Below are 10,671 nucleotides of genomic sequence, written 5' to 3'. Positions count from 1 at the left end.
TTTTAGTGATGAAACAACCAATCCATTTTCTTTAATAATTTGAACAAAAGTATTCAATATTTCCAATGTTATTCAATAGATAAAAAGAAGATTATTGCATCATCAATATAAACTATTGAGAGGTGAGTTAAATGGTTAGATATATCATTCGAAATGTTTTGAAATCCACTTGGAGCATTTTCTAATCTAAATGGCATAACATTTTATTCATAATGCCCAAATAGAACTATAAAAGCAGTTTTATAACGATCTTTTTCAGCAATTTGAATTTGTCAAAAATCACTTTTCATATCAAATTTTGATAATAAAGTAGAATTGTAAAAGCAAGATAATAGATTTTTTTATTAAAAATTAGATATCGAATCCATTGTAATACTTTATTTATTAGTTTATAATTAATTACTAGTCTTGAAACTCCTTGTTCTAATTCTATCTGTTTTTTAATATAAAAGGCAGCACAAGTCCATGATGATTTACTTTTTTTTTTATTTTGTTAAACATATATTATACTACAAAATATAAGAACAGGCAATGATAAGTAATAAGTAATAGTTATAAACTACAATATGTGTTATCATAATGAAAACCATCTTGTTTATAAGATTAATGATATGATTCATTAATTAGAAAGAAATACTATCAAATTACGTTATGATATATATTAGCTGTAAAAATTATAGTTAATAAATTAAAATTAACTTGGTAATTGTTTTAAGTAAATGTGCATTCACTCCATTTAGAACTATATTAGTAGGCTATAATCAAGGGCAGAACTAGAATTTGGTGTCTGAGGGGTGATTGACAAACTGTGTGGTATATGTGCATAAGTAATATATGTTTTTTACATGTGACTATATAATAAGTAATAATCATACGTCATAAAATTGTATACAAAAAACACGTGTCTATAAATTATCTTATAAGATAATTTTTCTTAAGATTTCCTTAGTTTGCTAAAGACCTTTATAAAAAGAAAAGAAACTAAAATGTCAACTTAGGATTTTCTCCTCAAATTAAGCTCGACGACTATCTTTCAAGGAATAAAATCCGTCTACTATCATCTCTGAAGTGAAATTTTTTACAATTTCTCTCTCAATATAAACTAGCAAATGATATGCAAGAAACTTATCTTCCATTCTAGTACGCAATCTAATTTTCATAAATTTCATGACAAAAAATGCACACTCAATAGTAGTAGTAAAAATGAAGAGTTAATACTAGATGAATTAATCTGTCAATTAAATAATAAATCTTTTAATATTCTGAAATTACTAGTCCTCTACATAGCTAAGATAATGTAAACATATCTTGAGAATCTGGATGTGTTGGCAAATCAAGCTTATAGCGCTGCAAATGAATTCTCAAAAGAAATTTTTCTTGCTCAGTAAAATCATGTGAATAAGAATTCTCAACTAATTTGCATATATCATCAATTTTAAATTATTTTTATACACTTTTAGGGTTTAAAACAACACTAAGAATGAGAAGTTCCATTGTATGGTCATTAAATCTATTGTTCAATTCTTGCAACTTGAAGTTTATTGTAGCAATAAATATATCAACAAAAACGCTGCTAAGCGGTCCATCCTCTTTTCTTTAAAAAGCAGCCCTCCACTTAGAAGCTGCCACCTCAGCATTTTCACTAAACCTTTCCTACACTTGTGCGCATGGGATTACAATGCTTTCTCTGTTCCTTTTCAATTTCACACGGATTTTGCCTCGCGCTCAAGCAGTTCGTTTCGGCCCCAGATCAATTCATGTCCAAACCACTCCCCGTACTACCAAAACCACCGCCAACCAATTCCTCCTTCACCGATTTCTCCCAATTTCAGCCCACTGCTACTGGCCGATTGCATTCCACTACTGAACGATTGCCCACCATGAATCATCATCATCCACGGTTGTTCATGGTTGATTCCAGCGACGTTGGTGTTTCTCAGGTAGTTCCCCCGCCGCAACTGGTTCATTGCCCACCACAAATTCCAATTTTTTTCAACTTCTTATTTATGAAATTGGATTAAATCGGATGTATTAAATGGATTATTGTCTGCTTGGAAGAAATAGAGCATGTAAATTATTGATTTGTTGCCGATAATAAGTGGAGCCCATAATATTTTTATGTTTACAAGATGGTATTTCACACGGAGGCTTGTTTTTGTTTTCATTTCTTGATGTAGAAAATTTACTTGTTTCACGGTTTCATTATAATATTATATGTAATTGGGAAAAAACAATAATATGATTTTAAATCTAATTGAGTAGCTCTCTAGTTCTCATGGGCGTGGAGATGCCACCATCTTTTGTTAGTCTTCAGCATTTATTTCTTACTTGCATTGATATGAAATGAGCAAATTTAATTTTTGGGAGCTGTTAGAGATAATTCTGCTTTTCTACCATACAGAATCATTTATTTACTGAATGCTTTTTCATATATATATTTTTATAGTTTTATGGAATTAAATACAAAGCATGTTGTTTATGAAAATAGACTACTTTTTCAACTTGAAGTTTGTTGTATAAACTCATTTGTAATGATTATAATGAGTTCTAATTGATTGTGTGGTTTTGTATTGAAGGAACCAATTTTGAATCTTGATAGTGATGAACTTGAGGCTGAAAGTGCGGATATTCAATGTAATGTGAATGTTGAAGATTATGTTAATGTTGAAGATGGAGTGAATGTGCAGCCCTCTTCAAGCAGTAGTCCGTTAGAGCCATTCATTGGTATGGTATTTGAAGAGATGGAAGACGCTCAAGCATATTACAAGGCATATACAAGGCGTAAAGGATTTGCAATCTGGACAAATCATACTTGATTATCGAGAGATGATAAAACTCTTTGTGCAATAGACTATGTTTGCACAAGGGAAGGATTTCGGCGGGTTAGTCGGAATGTTACAGATCGAATACTCCCTGAACCTGCTGAGACAAAAATTGGATGTAAAGCAATAATGGGAATAAAGAAAGGTGGTGAAAAGTGGATAGTCAATAAGTTTGTGTTTGGACATAACCATATTTTACTTACACCAAGAAGCACTAGTTTTCTTCGGGGACATAGGGGAGTTACTAAAGTTCAAAAAAAACTTATTATGACTTTGAATGAGTTCGGTGTACCGACAAGGAAGATAATGTCAGTGTTGAGTCAAGACTCAGGTAGTGAGTTTAATGTCGGTTGTATTGGCAAGGATGTAGAAAATTACATGGGAAGCAAAAGAAGAAAAATATTTGAGGGGGATGCACAAAGGTTGTATTCCTACTTTCTTGATCGACAACTCAAAGAACCTAGGTTTGTATTCTCCATGCAAGTTGACAATGATGAGTGTATGGGAAGTTGTTTTTGGGCTGATGCGCGATCAAGAACTGCATACCAATATTTTGGGGATGTCGTTACATTTGATGACACTTACCTGACGAATATTTATAAGATGTCGTTTGTGCCATTCTCTGGAGTTAATCATCATCATCAGACTATAATGTTCAGTTGTGCTTTGTTAGTTAATGAAACGGCGGAATCATATACATGGTTATTGAGAACATGGCAAGAGGCAATGCTTGGGCGTGCTCCTACAACAATAATTATTGACGATGACAAGGCGATGGCTAAGGCAATTGTTGAGGTACTCCCGAATACAACTCATAGGTTATGCTTGTGGCACATCTTACAAAAGTTTCCTGAACACTTGGCCCATGTATACAACAAATTTCTGGAATTTCAAAAATATTTTCGTCATTACGTCCATGAGACAATTACTACTGATGAGTTCGAGCAAGAATGGGCTTTGATTGTGGTGAAGTATGAGTTAGGAGAGAATACTTGGCTGCAAAATCTTTACAGTCGACGGGATAAATGGGTACCAGCGTACTTGCGTTCAACATTTTGTGCCAGTATGTCAACAACTTAGAGGAGTGAAAGCATGAACAAATTTTTTAAAGATTATGTTCGTTCAAGCACTATGGTTAGTGACTTTGTGCATTAGTACGAAAAAGTTATAGATGCACGTTACTTTAAAGAGAGAGAAAAGGATGTGCAAACAAAATCTACGAGGGCAATAATGAAGACACATTTTAAAATTGAAGAAGAGGCAGCTGAGGTTTATACAAGAAAGTCGTTCATGATCTTTCAAGATGAGCTATTCAATAGTCTACGATACCAAGCAAAAAAATTGAATGTGATTGGTGAGGCCAAGACATATGGAGTGAGGTTTATACAAGAAAGTCGTTCATGATCTTTCAAGATGAGCTATTCAATAGTCTACGATACCAAGCAAAAAAATTGAATGTGATTGGTGAGGCCAAGACATATGGAGTGACAGCTCATGGTAAAGAAACACCTTTTTACCAAGTAACATTGGAGGGTGATGAAGTACATGCTACATGTACATGCCATATGTGGGAGTTTATGGGAATTCTTTGTAAGCATATCTTGTGTGTTTTTGGCAAGAAGGTGAAGTTAAATGGATTGCTACAACATTATGTTCTGAACAGATGGACTATTAATGCTAAGAATCGAATCATTCTTGACATACCATGTTTTGATGACCAATTGAGCCAACGACAAGATGATCCTACGATGAGAAAAAACAAGTCAATGTTACAACTTTATGACATTGTCGAACTTACATCACAGTCAGCAGAAAAACACAAGCACTTCACACTTGCATTGGAGAAGGTTCACAAAGAGTTGCTTGCAATGGAAGAGCATGTTGAATATTCACAAGCGGTGCCCACCAATGATGATCAAATTGGAAGAAGTCAAGTTATATCGAACTTTTCACAAACGGTGCAAGATCCTCCACGTCTTTTCCTTTCTACATTGGAGCACTTAATTATGTAGCAAAAATAGATCATGATACTTGAGTCCATTGATAAATTTTAATATTTTTTTGTGCTTAAAAAGATTTATAATGCAATTGTTTTATATCAAAATAAATATCTTAATTTTACTTTTCTCATATCATGTTTATACGCTGCAGGGCAATTATTTCTTTTAGAAAGAAATATATGAGTTGCTGACATCCCTTTTTAAGTATAGAGAAATATTATAATAAAGAGACATTCTTAACAAGTCACAAACAAATACAAAAGGAGCTGCAAGCTAAGACGCTCACACACGCCGAAGAGATCACGCTGGACAGACAGCATGCACTCGGACACAGCAGAGCAACGCAGCTCATGGCCTCACGCTGGATTTCGTTGCAAAGCAGGGGCATTTCAGACCTGAGAGGCATTTTATTTTGACTTTACTTGTGTTTAGTTTTAGGTCTAGGGGTCGGTGGGGTCCTTCTTACAGGAGGAGGCGGCTGGTTTTGACTTACTTTCACTTTGCTTTTCGTTTAGACGGGGGCAGCAGAGTAGAAAGCAGAGTTTTATTTTATTTTTTTTTTCCGTTCAGACGGAGAAGAGGGGGAACTCTCTCTCTCGGTTGGGATTTATTTTTTTTCTGTTTCTTTTAGTTTTCATTTAGTCGGTCGGTTGGAATTTGTTGCTTTTACGTTTTCCATTTTCGCTGAAGGAACCTGAGTGAAGTTAATTTATCTTTTTCGGTGGTTTTCTTTCCAAACTTTGGTCGTTTGTTATTTTTTTAATAACTTGTTTTTAGTTTTTCTTTTCTTTTCTGCTTGTGTTGGTTTCTGTTTGCAGATCGTGGGATTTCGGCGTTTCTTACTTTTCGGCTGGTGCTGGATTTATTTTTTTCTTGGGTTCTCCGGATTAGTTGCTGTCGACTTGTTTTATTTTTTTTGGGTTTTCAGCTCTCAGATTTCTTTTCGTTTAGAACTTGGTCGGTCGGTTCTCTTTTTTTTTTTTCCCCTTTCTTTTGTTTTCCCAACTTTATTTCTTAGTTGTTCATTCAACTTATTTTATTTATTCTTCTGCATTTATTTTCATACAGTAATTTGAAATGTTATGATTCATCATTTTTTAAGCATTTTACTAATTTAGAGATGATAGACTAGATTTTGAGCTTGGGATTCAATGAGTAACCTATGATTGTTTTGGAGTGAATTTTCTTCAATGTTATTTAATTTCAAGAATTAGCTTATTGGATGATATTTTAGTTTACATCTAGAAATGATCGAAGTTCTTTGTTCTTGGTTTAGATTAGTTATAAACATAAAGGCACAATTAATACTTGAACAAGTAACAAGACCTTGATGGTTTTCTTTCACTATTTTACAATTGTTATATAATCTGTCAAGTAGTTTCATTAGGCCAAGAATTGTTGTTCATTGCTATATTATCCGACCATGACTTCTAAGAATAGGATCATGGTTGAAAGAATGTGAAAAGAGAAGTAAATCCATCTCTAAATCAGTGGGTGAAAATTGCATCCCAAGTATTTGTTCTTTTATTTCTTACAAGTTTAATTCATTTGCTACACACTTTCTCTAAGTTTCTTAGTTTTGGTAATTTTAGAAACATAGATTCACATTTATTTTCATCTTTCATAATCGATACATCTTTTACACAAAGAAAATTTTACAAATGCTTTGATAACCCTTTGTCCCTGTGGAATACAATCATGGATTTATCCTTGTATTACTTTGACAGCTTCTACGCTTGGAAGACAAAATTTTAAGTTGATCAGAAGTCGTGAATGACTCTGATGAGAAAAAAAAAAATTATGTAACTATGTAAGCACAGAAAAGAAAGAAAAACTTGTATGATATGAAACTAAACAAACCTTACAGTACACACCAAAGGCAAATAAAAAGAGATAGTGATCAAATATTTTACTTCTTTTACTTTTCGTGTCTATAGTATTGGGGTAGACTTCTGAGTTATGTGGTTTTTTTTTTCTTGCTTTGTTTCCTCTCAAACTCAAATATGAAAAAAGAATTATTTTTGCTCTCTCTAAAATTCATGCTGTTTGGTAAAAGAAATTTCATTTGACTGAGTACATGGTATAGAGGTAGTTAGGTAGGCTTTTCAGCATGTCGTGTATGTGCTACTCTCTTAGGCTGTATCAGTGCTACTTTCCAATTTGTTTGGATGTGTCAGTGCTACTCTCTCAGGCTCAAATAGTAAGAAAGCTGAAAACACATTGTGTCATGTGTGAGATGGATTTTTTAGTATGTCAAATTAAGACTATTATGTGAATGGATTTAAGGATATTTGAGTGATACACTATGTATTTGAGTGTTGGGGAGCAATCTAAAATATTTTAAGAATATTTAAACTTTAAATTATAATTCTACTGATAAGGATAAACTCAACTCAAATTCAAATATTCAAAAGCTTCCAAGTCCATCCCAAAGTCTTCGGATACCGACGTCTCCAACTCAGATTTATAGGAGATAATGTTTACTATTTTATATATATCACTTCATGTAACTGATTCCATCTTTCTTGTAAACAGTTTACTATATATATACACTCTCTCGATAGCCATTAAAAGGCAGAGAGCACAACTCAGAATTTCACCTTTGTTATATGGTATCAGAGCCTACGTGACTTACGTCAATGGCATCCTCTTCCGCTTTCTTCTCCACATCTCTCTCAAACACAGCCGTTACCCCTCCTAGCATCCAAAGCCTGGTTACCATCAAACTGAGTAGTGAAAACTACTTGCTATGGAGAGCTCAGATCACTCCATATCTCAGAGGCCAACGTCTTTTTGGCTATGTCGATGGAAGTCGTCGTCAACCTGCCCCCTATATTCCCGACCCAGAGGCTGAAAAATCAACTCCCGTCCCTCCTCTGCTTCCTAACCCAGAGTTTACTCACTGGTTTGATCAAGACCAGATTGTCTTGAGTATTCTCATGTCCTCTTTATCAGAAAACATCCTTGCCAAAGTGATTGGCGCTACCACATCCCGAGAGGTATGGTCTGCACTTGAAAAAATGTACTCCTCTCACTCGCGAGCTCGTCTCTCCACAACTCGCCGACAACTTTCCACTGTCACAAAGGGTGGTATGTCTATTTCTGATTATTTTCAAACTGTAAAATCTCTGGCTGATACTCTTGCAGCCATCGGACATCCTATTCCTGATGCAGAAATTGTCTCATACCTGCTTGGTGGCCTCGATTCATCTTATGATCCCATTGTTACGTCCATTCAAACAAGGGATGATCCCATGGAGCTTGAAGATATTTTTGGGCATCTCCTCAATTTTGAGTTACGTCTACAGCAACATACTCAAGCTGTTGAAGCTACCATCGGTTCTGCCAATGTTGCAACTCGCACGGATCCACCTCGTGGTCCTATTGGTAAGCCATCTTACTCAAGCCGTGCTCCATTTTACTCAGGTTCACGTGGCCGCGGTAGGGGCCGTAGTGGTCGACATGGTTCTCCTGGTGGTCATCGCCCAGTGTGCCAGATCTGTGGCAAAACTGGACATTTAGCTATAAAGTGTTTCCATCGGTTTGATCAGGCATATCAAACCATGCCAAACAACATGTCTGCATTTCTTACTGCACACCATGCTCCGACTGATACCAATTGGTATCCTGACACCGGCTCCACCAATCATCTTACCAATGATCTTCAGAACTTGAATCTCCATGCCGAGTCCTATAATGGTTTGGATCAAATTCAAGTAGGCGACGGGGCAGGTTTGGCTATAACTCACATTGGTTCCTCTAAACTTAAATCCTCACAATCTGTTTTTCATCTTCCCAATATTTTACATGTTCCAAAAATTAAAAAGAACCTTATTTCTGTGAGCCAATTTACCAAGGATAATAATGTCTTTATTGAGTTTCACTCATCCCATTTTTTTGTGAAGGACGAGGTCACGAAGAAGGTTCTTCTGCAAGGCACGCCTAAAGATGGTCTCTACCCATTCCCATCTTCCGTCTCGTCGTCATCACAGTCTTTTTCCTGTCAACGTGTTTCTTTGGAAATGTGGCATCGCCGTTTGGGACATCCCAATTATCAAACTGTAAAGCATCTTGTGTCTAAATTCTCTCTTCCAGTTTCCTCAAATAAAACTCCGAGTATTTGTTCTGCATGTCAACAAGGGAAGAGCCATCGTCTTCCCTTCCTAGTTTCTCAATCTATTTCTGCTTATCCCCTAGATTTAATTTTTTCCGATGTATGGGGTCCATCCCCTATTTTATCCACCAAAGGAAATAAATATTATGTTTCATTTGTTGATCATTTCAGCAAATTTATTTGGCTCTATCCTCTTGCAAATAAATCTGATGTCTTGACTATTTTTTCTCAATTTCAAAAAATGGTTGAACGTCAATTTAATCGCCAAATAAAATGTGTTCAAACAGACTGGGGTGGTGAATTTCAAACACTTAATCGGTATTTTCACAAAGAGGGAATTCAACATCGTGTTTCTTGTCCTCACACCTCTCAACAGAATGGGTCCGTTGAAAGAAAACACCGCCATGTTGTTGAAACCGGATTATCCTTATTATCTCACAGTCATATTCCTCATTGTTTTTGGGATGATGCTTTTCTCATGGCCACCTATCTTATTAATCGCCTTCCAACTGCTCCTCTCGGCATCTCCCCTTTTGAAAAATTATTTCACAAAGCACCCGATTTTTCCACCATGAAAGTTTTCGGTTGTGCTTGTTATCCATATCTCCGACCTTTCAACAAACACAAGTTGGATTTTAGGTCCAAACAATGCGTCTTCATTGGCATTAGTAATCTCCACAAAGGTTACAAATGTCTTGATCCTACCTCTGGCAAAGTGATTGTGTCTCGGCATGTAATTTTTGATGAGTCTCTGTTTCCGTTCAAACCACCCACATCAATTTCAGTCCATGCCGAATTACCCCCTGCGTCGTCCACTTTACTTCCCTTTCTAGTCCCTTCAAACGACAGCTACACTCCTGCCGTTCGTAATGTCTCATCCCTCCATGGTCCCACATCCCACTCAGATACCACCGAAACGCCGTCGTCTCATTTATCCTCTTCCCCTACTGAGTCAACAGTCTTTTCTCCCCCGTTTTCGTCTTCCCCATCGTCCCCTCCAACTGCATCTCCAGTTCCGACTCCATCCGAAGCTGCCTTGCCGACTGAACTGCCTCCATCTCGTTCTCACACAATGACCACCCGATCACAGAACAATATTGTGAAGCCCAAACAGTATCGTGATGGCACTACCAGGTACCCTCTACCCACTGCTCTACTCACCGTTTCCACCATTCCCACCGATCCCACATGCTTCTCTGAAGCCCATAAATTCCCAGAATGGCGTGAGGCCATGGATGCAGAATTTTCAGCTCTCATGCAGCAAGGTACGTGGTCCTTAGTTCCTTATGAAGCTGGCATGAACTTGGTTGGTAACAAATGGGTTTACAAAACAAAACTCCGATCCGATGGCACGCCTGAACGACGGAAGGCCCGTCTCGTTGCGAAGGGCTATCATCAACAGCATGGGTTAGACTATGATGACACTTTCAGTCCGGTCATCAAGCCTACAACCATTCGGTTGGTTCTTAGTCACGCCGTGTCTCACACCTGGCCTGTTCATCAGATAGACATAAGCAACGCCTTTCTCCATGGTTTTCTCTCTGAAGTTGTTCACATGCAACAGCCGGTGGGTTATGTCCATCCTCAATATCCCACTCATGTTTGTAAGCTAAACAAAGCCTTATACGGATTAAAACAAGCCCCACGGGCTTGGTTCTCACGGCTTAGTGACAAATTGGTGGCTCTCGGATTTATTAACTCTCAGTCTGACAACTCTCTCTTTGTCTATGCCTCG

The 10,671-nt window shown here is 36.7% G+C and overlaps 2 protein-coding genes across 2 annotated transcripts; both read left to right on the top strand.

Annotated features, from left to right (window-relative positions):
- Positions 1-1,667: 1,667 nt before the first annotated feature.
- Positions 1,668-3,902, top strand: LOC122312600 (protein FAR1-RELATED SEQUENCE 5-like). Its single transcript, XM_043127249.1, has 3 exons — positions 1,668-1,940; positions 2,577-2,724; positions 2,851-3,902. The coding sequence occupies exons 1-3, from the start codon at positions 1,668-1,670 to the stop codon at positions 3,900-3,902; spliced, it is 1,473 nt and encodes a 490-aa protein (XP_042983183.1).
- A 320-nt stretch (positions 3,903-4,222) lies between these two features.
- On the top strand, positions 4,223-4,834 carry LOC122312599 (protein FAR1-RELATED SEQUENCE 5-like). Its single transcript, XM_043127248.1, has one exon. It carries the CDS (start codon positions 4,223-4,225, stop codon positions 4,832-4,834), a length of 612 nt encoding a protein of 203 aa, XP_042983182.1.
- The last annotated feature ends 5,837 nt before the right edge of the window (positions 4,835-10,671 follow it).

Source organism: Carya illinoinensis, chromosome 6, assembly GCF_018687715.1.
Source record: "Carya illinoinensis cultivar Pawnee chromosome 6, C.illinoinensisPawnee_v1, whole genome shotgun sequence".
NCBI lineage: Eukaryota > Viridiplantae > Streptophyta > Magnoliopsida > Fagales > Juglandaceae > Carya > Carya illinoinensis.
Note: the sequence above shows the minus strand (reverse complement) of the source record. Positions and strands in the feature narration are given on the sequence as shown.

Bases quoted from the DNA above. Each gene is read 5' to 3' on its own strand.
- LOC122312599 (XM_043127248.1), top strand. From the start codon at position 4,223: ATGATCTTTCAAGATGAGCTATTCAATAGTCTACGATACCAAGCAAAA.
- LOC122312600 (XM_043127249.1), top strand. From the start codon at position 1,668: ATGGGATTACAATGCTTTCTCTGTTCCTTTTCAATTTCACACGGATTT. The intron at 1,941-2,576 runs GTAGTTCCCCCG...TTTGTATTGAAG, and splicing joins GCGACGTTGGTGTTTCTCAG to GAACCAATTTTGAATCTTGA. The intron at 2,725-2,850 runs GTATGGTATTTG...TTTGTGCAATAG, and splicing joins TCCGTTAGAGCCATTCATTG to ACTATGTTTGCACAAGGGAA.